Source organism: Triturus cristatus, chromosome 7 (assembly GCF_964204655.1).
Source record: "Triturus cristatus chromosome 7, aTriCri1.1, whole genome shotgun sequence".
In the NCBI taxonomy this organism is placed as follows: domain Eukaryota; kingdom Metazoa; phylum Chordata; class Amphibia; order Caudata; family Salamandridae; genus Triturus; species Triturus cristatus.
The window spans coordinates 1,431,889,045-1,431,905,764 of record NC_140590.1 but is presented as its reverse complement, the minus strand read 5'-3'; the positions used below and the strand labels follow the sequence as shown (position 1 = coordinate 1,431,905,764).

Below are 16,720 nucleotides of genomic sequence, written 5' to 3'. Positions count from 1 at the left end.
TGGTTGTATATCAAAATATAGAGAGAATATTCAAAAACTGCATATTGTAATGTGTTTAGTAATACTACAATAAAACTATGAGAGTACTACAAAATGTTATTCAGAAACCTACATGTGTAAATCTCTACCTCCATCCCTCCTATCTTTTCCACCTAGACATCCTCACCCATTTAAGTTTATCCATAGTAGTTAATGTCCAAGGGACCGGAGTCCTTGCTGAAAAATTAGACACACTTACTACAAAATAGGTAGAGTTTAGGGGATAGTAAGGCAGGGTTAAGGAGGGGTTTAAGGAGGGGCAGACACCCACCCACAACAGGGTAATCCCTTTCCTAATCAAGAACTGTACTTCTAAATCTACTAAGGCTAAAAAAAAATAAGTTAGCATCTTCATTATTTTCCATGGGAGGGTAATGCAGTCTCAGTGGTTGGCCATGTGTAGTGGACTTAAAAACTGTTTCTTTTTGGCAGTAGTAACTTACCATGTACATTTGGTTATAGCCCCTTTTCAAGTGACTGCCCCAGTAAATCTACATTGTTTAGTAATTTGTTTTGCAGATTTTGTGATTAACTGAGTTACTTAGATGTGCAAGAGTAAATTACACATGCAAATTACTCACAAGTGCAAGGTACTTTTGTGAATATCTTGCTGACATTTATATATTAACCTACATACAAATTTAATCTAATATATCAGCTACCACTACATCATTAAGGTATTCATAGGTAAGTATGGATTTACTATTCTTAACTATACATCTACATATCTAAGTACCTTGTATATAAATGAATATATAGAGACAAATTAGGAATTCTAGATCAAGATTTTAATGTAATCCTCTGTCAAGACGTCCTGAATAAGGACTTTATTTTAACAGTTCCCAAGAGTGCTTTCCATTGACATTATAGTGCACATACATTTATTATAAAGCTGCAAGGTTCATCCTCAATAGAAAGTACAAGAGGAAACAAAATCCACAGCTGACACATGTATCAATAAGGATCTAGTTTTGTTTTTAGAAGAGTTTCCGAATATGTGATTCCTCAATAAGATTAAAGTAGTCCGTAACAATGGCACCATCATGCTACACATTTGATTCATTTTTTAGATTCATTTTCACCACTTTTTCGTGGACATTGATTACTTATGGACATTTTGACTATTTCAGATTCAAATAGCTCCAACCCTCCATGAGTTAATATAAAACTAAAATATATTTCTTCCATCTTCCCTACCATTCTCTTTGACCTTAATATTACTCTCTTCTTTCTTCTGCATTCATCTGCTTTATTGTAGTTTCAATTATCTTTCAATTATTGTTTCATCTTTGCGTGCTATAGTTTTAAAACTCCTTTAGTGCAGAGAGTGTAACATTCACAATGTTTGCAATACCTATGTAGCGCTTTGCACATGAATGTGCTGTCCTCAAATCCATTCCAGGGGTAGGAATACATCAGGTGATCCACAATAGGGATTTCCTTTTCTGTCATCCAAGTGTGTCCCCTGAAGCCCAATGTTCATTTTTGTTTCTACTTTTGCTGACAATTAGTGCACCGTGCACTTTGAAGTCATCAAAAGTGAAACTAAAAGCAGCCAGAGCTAAAAATTCGAGTTGGTTTAAGTTTCATTGGTTGATGGGGCATTGTTCAGTTCAACCATGCGTCTTAGTAGAGGTAATATTGGAAAGGAGAAACCCAAATATATGTTTGGAAACCTAGGGATTTCAGATTTCTCTTGAATCAGTTACAATACCTTCACCATGTCAAACATCTGAGACCCCACTAACCACCAGCTACTCCCGCCCTCCAGTGCCCAGCACCAGAGGAAAACCCCCACATATGCACTAGACCAAACTTTAATGGCATTTCAAAAGTGCAAACCATGTTTGAGAAAGGGACTTGTTTAACTGCACCAAAACATCCATTAGAACCTGAACTTTCGTGCCCAGGTTTGATAGAGCATGAAGCTTGACTATACTAGTCTCAACCACAGGTATTATTCACTCAAGGTCTTCAAGAGTTATTTTATTTTATCAAACTGTTACATTTTTCATATGAAGAGCGAGCTTTGTAAATAAGTCTTATATGGGTATTCTTTTTTTTTTTTGCAATGTCCTGGTCACTTAGGGGATGATGGAACAAAAAGGTGTCTCTAGAATCAGAGGGGAGAGACAAAAAGAGAAAGAAAGTGTACCAATTCATACTGATGTGAAAATGTTGTGATTTGGATGGACATTGCAAGAGCTAGCCATGTGCTTTCATAATCTGTCCTTGAGTGCTGCTCCTTATACCTTTAGAAATATAACCTGTATTTTAATCCTCTGTCTCATTTCCTCCCTCTTCCACTCTAGTTTGAGGATGGTATTTTGGAAATCTGCCTGCAGCTTCTTGACAAAAGTTTGAATTACCGCAACAACCCATCTGCAGACATAGCCAATAGAAACAGCCCGGTGTATATAAGCAGAGTCGTCAGTGCCATGGTAAGAGAATGCATTGTTGATTATTATGTCATATCTAACTACACGTGGAATAGATATAAAATCTATCTTTCTCATCATATTGGAATGGATAGCATATTAAGATAAAGGGTATGCCATCAACAAGAGTCCAAGATATTAAAACTAAGCTGTAGCTGTTAAACTGTCGAAGGACTTTTGAATTAACTGGGTTGTGCTGCTACTGCATTTCATCGATGCTCTACTTGTGGTCTTAATCTTGGTTGCCAGGTATGGCAGAGTGGAAAAACTTGTGTGGATGTCACAACAAAGTGATTCAGTCAGCTACTATAAGCTATTATGGTTCTCTGGTTGTAAGGGCAGTCCTGTAGTACTCGCAAAGATCTTCGATAAAGAATACTGCAGCCTAGAGTTGAATTTAATGCGTTGAGGATGATGGCAGAAATATGATGTATTTGAACTTTGGACATCAATTCTGAGTGTTTTAAATGATGATCCTAAGAGTATTTTGAAAATAAACCTCTGGTAGGTAGCTGCTTGATGACAATATTTTTAAATTACCATGCCACAAATTGAGCCTATCAACTCACATGGGCAAGAAAATTACATAATCCATATGCTTCCTTTTTATTATTATATAATATTGTTTTTAGATTGTGTTTCTCTGAGATGGAAAATCATGGCTTAAATCCCGGAAGCATTTAGAATGTGCAGCAAGGGATGGGTCAGAATCATATACTATATGTTAAGTCTAGTTTACCCTTCGTACCTTAAGTAAATGAAAGGTTGCCTCTTTGATGTTCATGTGTGTCAGCCGACAATGCCCCATATGGTGAATGAAAGCTATTTAAGATATAAGATCTCCTGTGCTGACATAACCTTTTTTACAGGGTTAAATATATCCATTATTTGCCATATAGCACTGCAGGCATGGTTCTGAGGTGCGTAATATGTTTTTGATGACTCTTTACAGGTGCATATTGATAGATTAGTACAGTACGCCAGGGACATGATCTCCACAGTCATTATCAAAGGCCTTTTTTTTTTTAAATGCAGAGGGTTGTTTATGGCTTTTTGGTTGGATCTAAATCTCTAAATACTTTCACCGCAGGTATATTGTGGTCTTTATTTTGAATGTTCTTTTCTTATGGGCATCAGCACAGATGGTAGGAGGGCAGGCATTAACCTACATGGAGTTTTAGGTCTGGTATGTAATGCTTCACATAACCATACAACATTCCCTTAGAGCCAGACCTTTTGACATTGCAAGTGCTTGTTTATAATGCAATTAAACATTCTGCAGAAGATGAAGGGAGACAGGAATGCACTGTGTCTTTGGATCAGGAGGGCTGGATCCAAACCACATTTTCAGGACAACTACCAATTATATAATTTCCATCTAGGTTACTTCTAGGTATCTACTCAGGTGACTATACTGAAAATGGTCTAGATGATCTGGCACTCAAAAACTAATCCAGGATAATCACATGCTAGGCAAAAAAAATCTACGAGTATAAAAACGGTGTCATCAGGAGTATGGAGCTCTAATTAAATTCTACAATATTACATGGTAAAGACCAGTAGCGTTTGTTTTCAATTTCCTATCACCTTTTCCCTATACCTAATCTATTGATATTTTACTCTCCAGATAAATATTAATGATGACAATGGGGTGGTGGAAGGCAACTGGAGCGGAGAGTACAAAGACGGAAAAAACCCTTCTGATTGGAACAGCAGTGTGGCCATACTGCGACAGTGGGCCTCGGCTGGATTCAGAGGAGTGAAATACGGACAGTGCTGGGTATTCGCATCCGTCTTGTGTACAGGTACTAGAGCAGCTAACTTTGTTTTTTGAGTCGTTGAGATGTTCCATTATATGCATGCACATCTGAGAAATGATACAGGCTTTGTTTTGCAACTATGGATCCAAGTGAACATTTTAAAGCTAGACCCATGGTGGGATACCAAAGATTCCACTTTTAAAAATAAATAAAAAACGAACCAGACTAAATGACTAGCCTGCAACATGGAGACTGCGCGTGGAGACAAACTCAGTTTCATTTATGGGTCACTATCCACCCCTTTGACTGTATGGCCAAGTCCCATTTAGCCCATCTTCCACTTCTGTGGCTTTTTCCTGAAGCAGTAGAAAAGCTTGAGGGCAATCTAGCATAGAAACCGTGTCAAGGGGTAGGTGGATGTAAGGGATAGAACAAAGGCAGTCCTGGCATATGTGGTTATCACAGAGGGTACCCCAATCTAAGGAAAGAGGACCATTGGCAGTGAACTTCTCAGTCGTGAAGTGTTCGAGAATCAAAAAACTTCTTTCGAGATGCAGTCATGCCAACTTAAATCAAAATCAGTGTTTGAGGAGAGAGTAGGCCATGGGAGGTAGCAGATCTTCATGGTGATAACTGCCTGAGAGGCACCTTTGCCCCCTGCCACAGTAATCTCCCTCACCCTCCATAAAAATCAAAAACTTGCCCAGCCTGCTGCTGAAGTCCTTGGATGTTTTCACAACCTTTAATTGACGTCAGCTGCTTAAAGCTTGCGAAAACAAAATGAAAGCTCCCTTAGTGCAGGGGTTTCCAGCTCACTTTCCCTACCATCGTGTGATATCGGCACTTCACCTGGAGGCCATGTAAAGAAAGTATATAGCGTGTGATACACAATGAAACTGTGTGAGGGGACATGCCTGCTGCTGGAACACAATCTATACTGAGAATGTCACTCACTAGTTCTTGCACAACTAGATATAATGAAAGATAGAGTCAAGGAGATGACAGGGGTTTAGAAGCTAATGATCAGTTGACTATGTTATAGGCATGTCCAGGACTAAATATAAAGTTAATGCTCAATTACTACTTGTAGTGCAAATAATTACTATATGCTTCAAACTCTCCATAGCATCCAAATCTACACACTAAGAACTGGAATCAAAATATTCATCCTCTTTCCATAAGACTAGATTAAAAATATTAGATGTTAATCAAGCTCGAGTACAAGCAAGCAATATGGCAGAAAAAAATGATATCCAAAAGCAAATTTATTATAAGTACTAAACAAAAAGCAAACGGCAAACCAAGGTCAAGCACTTCCAGTCCATATGTAGTTGTGGTTTATAAGATGGTGCAGACTCTTCCAACACCCACCGTCCAAGGGTGTTATGTCAAGATCAACAAATAGAAAGATTGGAAGGTGCACTCGTATCGGAGTCAAAAAAATGAAGTAAATCTCTTATTCCATACAAAAGTCCTTTTATTCAACAAGTTGTCCAAAACTGACACACAGCCAACGCGTTTCGTTCCCAATTCTTTGCCAGTGGGAACTTCATCAGGGCTCCTAAATAGTTAATCCACAAATGGCCTCAAGATTGTAGAGCAAATATCGCGCTCTCTCCGGATGAACAGTCCCAATAGACTGATTAGTGTGAGCTTCACTAATCACTTATATTTAGTGACAGGAAAGTGTCTGAGATGTATCGAATGCGTATTCCCTACAGCATAGTAACCGGCAGTAAACTTGGCTGTGTGCCAGTTTTGGACAACTTGTTGAATAAAAGGTCTTTTGTATGGAATAAGAGATTTACTTCATTTTTTTGACTCCGATACGAGTGCACCTTCCAATCTTTCTATTTATTATAAGTATCACCCTTAAATCAACAGTAGAACAGAAAGTGTTTCATGTACAATTTACAATGTTGTTATACTGACATATTTCTTGATTGTTTGATCAAATGCAATTACTCAAAATCAGCATCTACTCATACTCTAAGTTCATATATGGTGCATGAGTAAGCAGCACTCGTTTCCAAAATGTATATCCTGTCCTAACCATGGGCATATCAAGAATTTTTGGGATCAAATGAATGGCTCAACCACTGATGTGACATTCTATTTTTCTTTTGCAGTAATGAGGTGTCTTGGAATTCCTACACGAGTGGTGACCAATTTTGAATCTGCCCATGACACAGATGGAAATCTGGATGTGGACATTTTCTACGACAAAAATGGGAAAGAACTTAAGAAGGAAACCCGTGATAGCATATGGTGAGGATGATGTTCCATGTAACATTCCAGTAATGCAATGGATTCCCTTTGTAAAGCAGTATCAAAGTGAATAAATACTAGCAAAGTGCACAGACAGCAAGCGATGCTCAGAAATCTGAGCGATCGTTATAGTATCAGTGATAAAATCTCATGCCACTGCATGGAGGCTAAAGGAAGGGGGGTGCCGTGTACCCTCAAGACATCCCTGTGCAGGCATGTGTAGTCACTCACTGCACCCGCCTGCAGCGGGATTTCTGTCCCCTTTTGGAAGTGTAGGTTGAGTGCGGCCTGCACTGTGAAAGACGGAATAGAGGCTTCAAACAGCTGCTGTTCGTTTCACTAATGAAAGGAAGGCAGCAGCAAGTTGAGTGTTCCCTGTGGGCAGTGCATTATCTATGCTAGGGTGCACTGTCTCTTATTGCACCTGGAGCAACTTGTTAAAGGTGCTATCAGACACAGGATCAATGTGCCCTATCTTTAATACAACTCCGATAACCATTCTATTGCTGTATTCCCATTAAACCTTTGCTTTTGAGGTGAAACTGTTGTTCAGCCTGCAAAAATGTGTCCTGAAATGACAAAAAAGTGAAATAATACTTCCACAGAGTGTGGTACATCACACCACAAAATTGTCTTTTCCTTGCTGTATTGTTTAGTCTACTCAGTCAATTGTTTCTTAAATTGCTACATAATTTCAGTAGTTTTGGTCATGAGTTGATGAGGAAATGTTTCAGTTATGGCCTCCTGCAGTTGTTGGGCTGTTCTGAACATTTATGCCACGGTTGATGTTGGTTTCCAGTGCAGCCCTACACAGAATGCGTTTCTGGCAAGGCTTTGAGTAGCGTTGATAATCCTTTTCTTGAGACCGATACTATATAGTTTTCAGGAAATTGCCAATTAATCCAACCATGATATTGGGATCTCTCAGTGTTTCCCCGGCACGGGTCTGGGGTGCCGGAGCGAGGGATTAAGGGAGTGTAAAGAAAGAAAAATACCAATATCTCCTTGCCGTTCTGTCCTACGTTGTCTTATCTCCGTCGGCCGAACAGGAAGCAGCCAGGGTCCCCAGAGCCAATCACAACTTGGCAATGCAGCGTTGTGATTGGTCTGAGTGCTGTATTTCGGCGCTCAGGTGGAGACTGGGGGCCTGGGCATGTTCTCCACCTAGGCTGTAATGCAGCCTGGGTGGAGAACATGCTAAGTGCACATGACTATTTGGCCGGACCGAGACGGCCGGCCAAATCGTCATACGCACTTCAGTGTGCCCACCACTCCTCCCAAGCCCTGTTCTGTGAGCAGAGCACACCCGCCCTTCCCCATGCTGCTGCAGCTGGGGAGGGGAGGAAAATTGACACGGAAAGCCATCTGACCCAAACACTTAATACTGTGCACAGGCTGAGATGGTTTTCTCTGCCTTGTTAAGCAGCAGTAGTTTATTGAGATACCCTCCTTACTCCCTAGTCTAGGTTGGAGTGTCCTGGTTCAAAGATTGTCTGGTCTATACTGTGGGGAGAGGGGTGCAGTTCCTGTTAGCTATGTAATTAGCACTGGGTGAAGGTTGCAAACAAACCTGAAGACCTGCAGAAGTATTTACAGTAGCCAAGTCTGGGTGTGGCCACAAGGACAAGTGAGATCTGGTGAGAAAGGTTCAGCAAGGGAAGGATTTCATAAAGACTGGCAAAATCTATACTTTTCTGTGCCTTAGAATTAGTGGCAGTACTTTGGTTGAAGAAGGTGACAGCGTCTTCTTGATAAACTAGGAGTCAGGACCTGTCAAGCTCTCTTGTAAAGGACCCAGTGAAGTGAATGAACCTGAAAAGAGAATGAATGATTTCTTATTTTCCCATTACTTTCCCTTGATTTCTTAGTGTGTTGTATGAAAGAACCCTATTTTGTAATAGAATTCAACATCAGGTCAACTACAGCTATGAGAATATTGCATTTTGTGTACCAAATTTTGCAGGAATTTTCATGTATGGAATGAATGCTGGATGACCAGAAATGATCTTCCATCAGGTTATGACGGATGGCAGGTGGTGGATTCAACTCCTCAAGAGCCTAGTGATGGTAATAAATATATTTTTTTTAAACAAATATTTCATGAAACTTGCTTTTCTCTGATATGCCTTAAAGCATCTGATTCTATGGATCCGCTCTGGCAAGCTAATTTGTTCTTAACTCCCCAGCAGGAATTTTTTGCTGTGGTCCAACCGCTGTCCGTGCAATAAAGGAAGGCAAAGTGGACATTAAGTACGATGGCCGTTTTGTGTATGCAGAAGTGAGTGCAAATGTAATTTCTTGGGTCATCGAGCCAAAAACGTCAAAGAAGGAAAGAGCAGACAGCAACTCCAGAGCGGTTGGTCAAAACATAAGTACTAAAAGTGTGGGCTCAAGTGCACGTGAAGATATCACCAGCAGCTACAAATCCTCTTAAGGTACATAACCTCACCTCTTGTGCATGGCTGACATTTATAAACATCTCAAGAGTGCTTATATTACTGACATTTGAAAATAGTTCAGTATAGATAACAAACAGCATATATAATACATAAAGCATGTCCACTCTCATCCTCCAAACAGAAACAGATATTTCTAATAGTGCAATGAAGAGGTCATAATCTCCAATCAAACTACAAACAGTCAGAATATTTGGTTGTCTTTATACCACTGTTAAGAAGCTACATGTGTTTTCAGCATTTTCATTACTGGGGTGAAGGGATTATGCATCCTCCCCAGACTGCAAACGTTTGTCCATTTGGCCAACCCACTGTTGTTACACCTTGTTTCAGTGGCTTGTGAGATCCAATGTGAAGATACATCCAGTGAAATGACACCCCTCTCTTGCACTGGAGTCTATTGGATGTGGAGATGTGGGGGTGTGTGTGTATGTGTGTGAGTGCAAGTGAGTGCCCGTGAGTGCGTGCATGTGCTCTCATGCATATGCATGCTTTGGAATAGAATGAGTAAAAGGATACCACACCGGACGATGGTAGATAATTCTCCTATGGGTGATGTAGTTAAAGAAGAAAAACTATCCAACCCCAAAGTGTCACATCTTAATTCTCGTGTGATGACATGTGTGGGCCCTGTGTTTTCACAGGAAGAAGGCAAAACATGTTCTGGGGTGTAATCTCGCCACAAAAAATAAACTAACTCACAGACAGCATATTGTAAATCTGAAGTATGATCCTTGTGTCAGAATAGAGACTCTGAAAGAAAATATTAAATTTTCGGCTTCCATCTTCCCTTCACGAGAGTGCGTTGTGTTTTTTCAACTGTGCAACTTTCTTGCACTCAGTCCCTCAGCTGGTGGTCATTCTCTGTGGCCTGAGGAGGTACCTTGTATCGCACCCCCTCCTGTTTCCATTATAGTAGATACTTTTCTTCATGGAAGTTCCATTTAGTAACAGTCTAGACTGGAATTATACATTGATTGTAATACTTTCACTTGAACTTGGATTCGAAATGAGTTACTATTGGTGTTTCTTTAAAAAAAGGTTGGTAAACTGTAACAGAATAATTTCCAATACTTCAGCTAAATCAATTATTGTTTTCACTTATATATATAGTTTATTGTTTCAAGGTTTCCACCTTTTTATCCTTGCCTTTATGGACATTACTTAGGGTGCTGACAAGAGTGACCTTAAAAGTTTTTTAGTTTCAAATGCCTCCTTTAAATTCAGAGCTTCTTCAGTCTGATTCCCCTGGGGAAGAGGATGGTTGAGAGGGCAAATATAGACAATAGTCTGTCGGTGATGGACATGTAATAGTCCGTGATGTCATTCAGTCTGTGGTGACTACCTCACTTCGCATCATTGCAAGATGCCGTCATGAATTCTAGGACAGCTTCATTTAGCAGATGTATTGATGATGTGCCATCCTGTCCTAGACAACATGCATAGACCATTAATGTTCCCTCAAGAAGTAAGGCAAAAACCTTTTCAAGGAAAAGAAGTTCTGAGACACCTCACTCTATTGATTATTATGACATCCCATCTTGTTTAAAAGACCAGAGCACACGCTTAGTTTGGGCAAAAAAAAAGAAGTTTACATTTGTGGGGATCATTTTTTAAGAAGGCAAGTAGCAAAAGTATTTTTCAACCATTGCCTCAGATTTCTTTCGCCATCTTCACTTTCTGATATCAAGGAGACACCGAGGATGATGATGGCATTTTGGAAAATCCTCACTCTGTAGGGGACACAGTGCCTCCACTACCAGGGAACACATGTGACATTTCGTATGAATTAGACAATGGATGAGGAAACCTATGTACAAAGTTAATAAATATAAGCTGCGGGTAGAATGCCCAAGACTGATAGTCCCACACAAATTGGCTATTCTTCCTTAAGTTGACCCTGCTAGGGTTTTCTTTTGATTAAAAAATGCAAAGATTTAAAAAAGGAAAAAAAACAAAAGAGCCTGTCAGGATAAACGTATGAACTTTTTGGGTCCTTTTGCCAAAATATGGAGAACACCAATGAAGCTGCTCTAGCATCTAGCTCTCCCTAAGGAATGGAGTCAGCATGCAGTCTGTCTCCTCATAAATTGAAATACAGCATTAGAGAGAAGGAAATCCCTTTCAATGAGAATTCACCCAAAACTTGTACTAATGGCTGCCAAGGAATTGGGTCCTGATGCTGAGGTTCATTTGTTTGGTGACCATATTATAAAGGACATATCCACATGTGCCCAAACATTTACCTCTCTGGACAAAGCTCAACAAAACCTCAGAAAAGTTATTTCCCCTTGTGTTTTTTTGCCAAGGCCAGGTCAAAGCACAGTTCATTATACTGGCGCCCTAAATCAGAGATCCTTCCATTCAGCCTTTTATGCAGCAAGAAGAGAGCATATGCTGGCTTTAGTGACAGAGGTGAATACACTCTTTCTTCCCACAAGGTAAATCATTTCTGGGGAAGATCTAAGCATGACATAGGCCGTTATCTCTCCAATTCTGGTAAGTCAATCATCTTTAATACTTATTACCCCATAAAAAATTGGATGGGGGACACACCCTCTATCTGCAGGACTGGAGTTTATTAAGAACAGATCCATGGAGTTTACAAAACATTCTTGGCTACAAAATAGAATTTTTTTCTACTCCAGTTCATCTGATTCCCATGAAATTCCCAATCTCAGAAACACAGCTGATTTCTCAGAAAGTGAAGGAATTGTTTCATAAGGGGCAACACAAAAGCTTCCGCATCACTCTGATCCAGCAATTTATTCTTGGTATCAAAAGTGGACAAAGAATTTCATCTGCTTATAAATTTAAAATTGCTGAATAGGTTTGTTCTCTACAGGCATTGTTCAAGGGACTCACTTCAGAAAGGGAATTGGTTGTCATAAGTGGATCTAAAAGATGTATATCTTTTGTTTCTAGTTCATCTAATCTACACACAATTTTTACAGTTTCAGTTGTAAGGGCAAACATTCAAGATCAAGACACTCCCTTTCAGGCTGCCCTGAACTCTATGGTGTTTCACCAAGCTGCTCAAGCCAGTGGCTGCACTGTTAAGATCTCACAAAGTCAGACTAGTGGTGCACTTAGATGACATATTATTAAAGGCCAAATCCAGGATTCTATTGAACAAGCAGATATTTTGGACAAACTCCCCTTATTCAACAACTAAGGTTTGTTATAAACCAGAAGTCAAAACATCAAAGTATTTAATTTCTCAGCTTTACCATAGGCTTGGGGAAAGCTTCTCTTTTTCTCCCTCATACAAAGATCAATTTAATAAAGCTTGAGATATGATCGATACTCAAAACGGACAGATGGTCTTTCAGAATGTTAGCGAGAAATATGGGTCTTTAATATGCAATAGGCAATTTTCCTAGTACCTCTGCATTATCTGGCTTTGCAATGCCTGAAAACTTTGCGTTTATGAAAAGGCCTCTCTCACTCAGTCATAATTTTCCTTCCTCCAAAAGCGAGCTAGGAGTTGGACTTATGGCTCTCTCAGGGGGACGCATGGAGTGTAAGATCTGTTTTTTGACCAGGCCCCAAATATTATCTTAGAATCAGTCATTAGCACAGTTAGATGGCACACAAGATGTGGAGAGGACATGACAGGTGGAAAGTGATCTCAGAAGAAATTCAGCATCATATAAATTACTAAAAGCTGTTTGCAGGCTTCTTTGCAATAAAAAGTTTGACTCTCAACAAGATCTTGTTTATAAGAACTTTGTTCTTATAAATAGGGACAATGTGTCAGCTGTCTGGTATATAACAACAGGTTTGGGGAGGTCGATCCAAAGGTTTATCAGATCATTTTTGCCTAGACAGAGGGATTATACTTCAGGTGGAATATATCCCAAGTAGGCAACCTCACCAGCCTACTGGGGATCATTCCTTCACAAATAACTACAATTGGCAGTTAGAAGTTGAGAAAATGCTCATGTGTTAGGCTTCCCTTCGTGTGGACCTGATTGCCTCCATGTTGAAGCTTCCCCGGTTCTTCAGTTGGAAACTGGATCCAAAAGCAGAAGGCAGTAGAGGAATTTTTTCAACAGTGAGGATCTCTTCATGGTTATGCCTTCCCTCTGTTTGCCATGATCCTCAGGTTATTAGTTCATGTCCACAGGGATTGGGTAATCTAAGCGCAAATCACACTGTTTCAGCCAGCACAACCTGGAAACCTCAACAATTGTAACTCTATGTAGATTTTCCCGGAATTCTTCCTTTATTTCCTCCCTACTCTCGGTATAGTCAGCTTCAGTGTATAGTATGGAAGATTTCAGGTTGACCTGGTTATCCAAGGACTTTCTAATGGTGCATTTTCCCTTATCACGGATTCCTGGGCTCCTTCCACTCAAACCAGATACAAGCATGCCTGGGCATACTGGGTTAGCTGGTTTATGGTACAGGAGACTTATGCTCGACCTGCATCTTCGGTAGATGGAGTACATTTTTCTGTTTCAGTGTGTATTTCATGTGAGGTCTATAGAATTATCAATGCTTTCAGAACAGCCATTACAGAAGGGCTTGTCTTAGTCAAAGGTGAACCATCGGAAAATATGTTCTAGTGTGCAAAGCATTAAGATCAATCCATTTCAAACATACCAAACCCAAGTATTCATCTTTATGGGGTGTGACGGTAGCACTGAATTAATTTTATGTTGGACTCATAATGAGTTTATTTCTTTGAAACAATTATCTGCTGAGTTAACAATGTTTTTTGATTTCATTCAGAAGAGTATCATATGCGAGAGCATTTGGTGTGGATATTTAGTTCTTTATTCTGCAAGGAGTTGTATTATTTCTAGCAGTAGATATACAAAGCCTCTTATTTATTTCTTTTTTTATCCAGGATGTAAAAAGCTGTGTGTTGCTGTTTATGCTTTTATGAGTCCCAAACTTCTGCTTTCCATCCTCCTGCTTCACAATTTTTGATTTTGTTTAACAAGCCGTACAATCCAGTATCTTTTTCTACTGTAGTGAAATATGTCAGATGGATTATGGCTGAAGCTGGTATTGACGTAACCTTTTTTGGAGCTAAGTTAGCATGGGATGTCATGGGGCCTAAAACCTACATTGCTTCAGGACTCCTAGAGGACATTTTAAAAGAAGCAGATTGGTCTCAAAAATCTACTTTGAAAATGTTTTACTACAAACCTATACAGCATGTTTCTTGCAATGTCATTACAAAGCTTTAAAGTTGTTACAATTAAGCCTTTTGTCTTGTAATAGAATCAAAATCTTCTGCACTAATATGACATGTGCTTTGGATTCTATTAAAGACAAGAAGGAAAGAATTATCCCACCCTGCCTCACCCTGTATTTACACTCTTTGTGTTTCTTTTCAGCTTAATCTGGAGTTCATTTCATTTCTCGGATGGGATCTTTCATCCTTGGCAGCCATGCCCTTTTCCATATGGATTCTTCTTTTCCTTATCAGTTTACGATATTCAACTACTTCAAGGATGCGCTCAAGCCTTTGATTACGAGAGGTTTACTACAATTGAAATGTGCTTTAGAGCAATGAAGAGAGAATGTACTTCTCTGCAGAGTTTGTTTTACTATGTCATGCTCTATAATTGGTGGCTTTACAGTGAGGTCATATAGACTATGGAATGATAACCTCTGTGTTATGTGCACTAGTATTGCGTCATCCATGTTGGATTGTTCTTTGCTGCTAAAGATTTCAGTAAAAAATATATATATCATAGTTCTTGCCTCTGTGTCTTTAATAGAATTCAAATCCCCTCTGTGTCTTTAATAGAATTCATAACCCCTGTCAGGAACAGGAAAGATTTGACATTATGAATATTCAAAAGGTGCATGAGGAAATTCACATACCATGCAGTTTCAACTTTTATACCTGTTTTCTCTGAATGCCATTAGTACATTAAAAATTATGTATAAGATTTTCAACAACTCTGTTTTTGTGGTAGGCTTTATTTGAACGCTTTGCACCAATCATCACTTTACAAAACTACTGGCATCAAAATCTACCCAAAGCGTTGGTTGGAGGTCTAGCATTTTTGTTTCTGCTACATAAAAACTGCAAAGTTCTCTCATTTGTAGTAGGAATTCCCATAAAATCCAAAGAATAATCGGCGTGTCTTGTTAATCCTTTTATTCTTTGTGTTATTTAGGACTTGGAATCAAAAAGTGCCATTAATCAATTATTTTAAAGTAGGGTCATATCAGTCTCATTCAGGGAGGAGATTCAAGAGCCACGATGGAAATTAACAGTGTTCTAAACACTCATGTTAATATGCTGGAAAAGAGTCACAAGAATGGATGCAGGAGGTAGTTAGTAAAGGTGTATTAATAGAGAACCTAAAAGAGGGGATATCACAGTACTGACCCATAAAATATTGACTTCCACATATATCATTATATCGACTCCCAAAATATTGTTGAGGTTAGTGTAGAGTTACTATTATTATATCTACCATAATAGCATTTCGGATTCAATATTATGGTCATAATATATATCTGAGGGTCTATATCTTAACTACAATAATGTGGTACAGCACCCTTAAAGGCCAATGGACAATGAATCTCCAGATACTCCTTGTATAATTCTCTCTAGTCTATTACCTTTGTGTAACTACAGGAGCATATCCATCTTACTGCGTTCAATTAGCATGTGGAGGATTTTCCCAGTAATGTTACACATTCTGTACTCTGTTATACAATTGAGAAAGATCAAGACATCAGTTCACTCTGTGCTCATCAGAAGAAAACAGAGAATTGATGAAAAATCATCTATGGAGAAATGATTTGATGCCAAGAAGACCTAAAAGAAAACCTTGATTTCTCCAACAAGGCTACTCAATAAGGTGAAACTTATTTTAATAGACCCCAAAGAGAAAATAAAATCTAGCTGAAAATAAAACTTTAAGAAATGCCGGATGTTGGCAGAGATATTACGGTAATGCTAGTGGCTTTAAACCAGGGACCAGACACAAGAAAAATTAAGATGAATTTATGCATAGAATCCATAAGGCAAAATGGGACCCCAGCCAAAATGATAATGCAGAAGAGTTTCGACTTAGCACTTGCAGCTAGAGCAGTGAATATCAATTAAGTTGCTTAAATACAAGTCGCGCCTGAGGGCTATGTTATTAAACATCATATACACATAGTTTTATCAAGACACATGTCAAATTGAGGGTTAAGAAAAGCCTCTGTCCTTAACATAAAATACAATGCTGTGCAACATAACACAAGTCTTCCATTTGGATTAAGTTACAAATTAGCAACTCTATTTTAGCCTTGCTAGAAAGAAGCAGTGGCCTGGGTTCCACGTTCGAGCTATCCATTGCAAGGCAACAGTGGTCACAGCCAGCAGAATGGCTAATATCTGCCATGCTAGAGTCGGGCGGGGGTACTTACTGACCAATTGTAGGAAGGCTTGGGTGGAAGGAAGCACAACTATGGTGCCAACAATCGCTAACCAGGGCCGAGTGAGTCTACAGGGATTCTGGATCACAGGAAAGTAGAAATGTCTTTCACCACATCCATACCTTGAGAAACCATAGTAATCCTAAGAACTACTTTCCCATGTGTATGCAGTCATTGCTATCGAGGTTCAAACATATCTCAAAAGCTCACAATAGAAATCATCTGGGAGACCTCATACAGAGTCCTGCGCTGGAAATGACCAAAACCTCACTTTATTCCAGACAACAGCTTCATGGGGGGAAAAAATGATCAGTGCAGTTTTCCAACAGGGTTGTAATCCTTAGTCGACCATAAATAC

At 39.3% G+C, this 16,720-nt stretch overlaps 1 protein-coding gene across 2 annotated transcripts in view; it reads left to right on the top strand.

Annotated features, from left to right (window-relative positions):
* LOC146812155 (protein-glutamine gamma-glutamyltransferase 5-like) overlaps nucleotides 1-14,674 on the top strand; it is a 32,410-nt gene extending 17,736 nt beyond the window's left edge. Inside the window, exons 5-10 of one of the 2 annotated variants that reach the window (XM_085619166.1) lie at nucleotides 2,352-2,480; nucleotides 4,105-4,282; nucleotides 6,367-6,505; nucleotides 8,469-8,572; nucleotides 8,692-8,940; nucleotides 14,313-14,674. In XM_085619166.1, coding sequence (XP_085475292.1) covers nucleotides 2,352-2,480; nucleotides 4,105-4,282; nucleotides 6,367-6,505; nucleotides 8,469-8,572; nucleotides 8,692-8,939 — 798 coding nt within the window. In that variant the 3' untranslated portion in view covers nucleotide 8,940; nucleotides 14,313-14,674. The remainder of the gene's footprint in view (nucleotides 1-2,351; nucleotides 2,481-4,104; nucleotides 4,283-6,366; nucleotides 6,506-8,468; nucleotides 8,573-8,691; nucleotides 8,941-14,312) is intronic. The other variant, XM_085619167.1, reaches the window with a different exon arrangement.
* The last annotated feature ends 2,046 nt before the right edge of the window (nucleotides 14,675-16,720 follow it).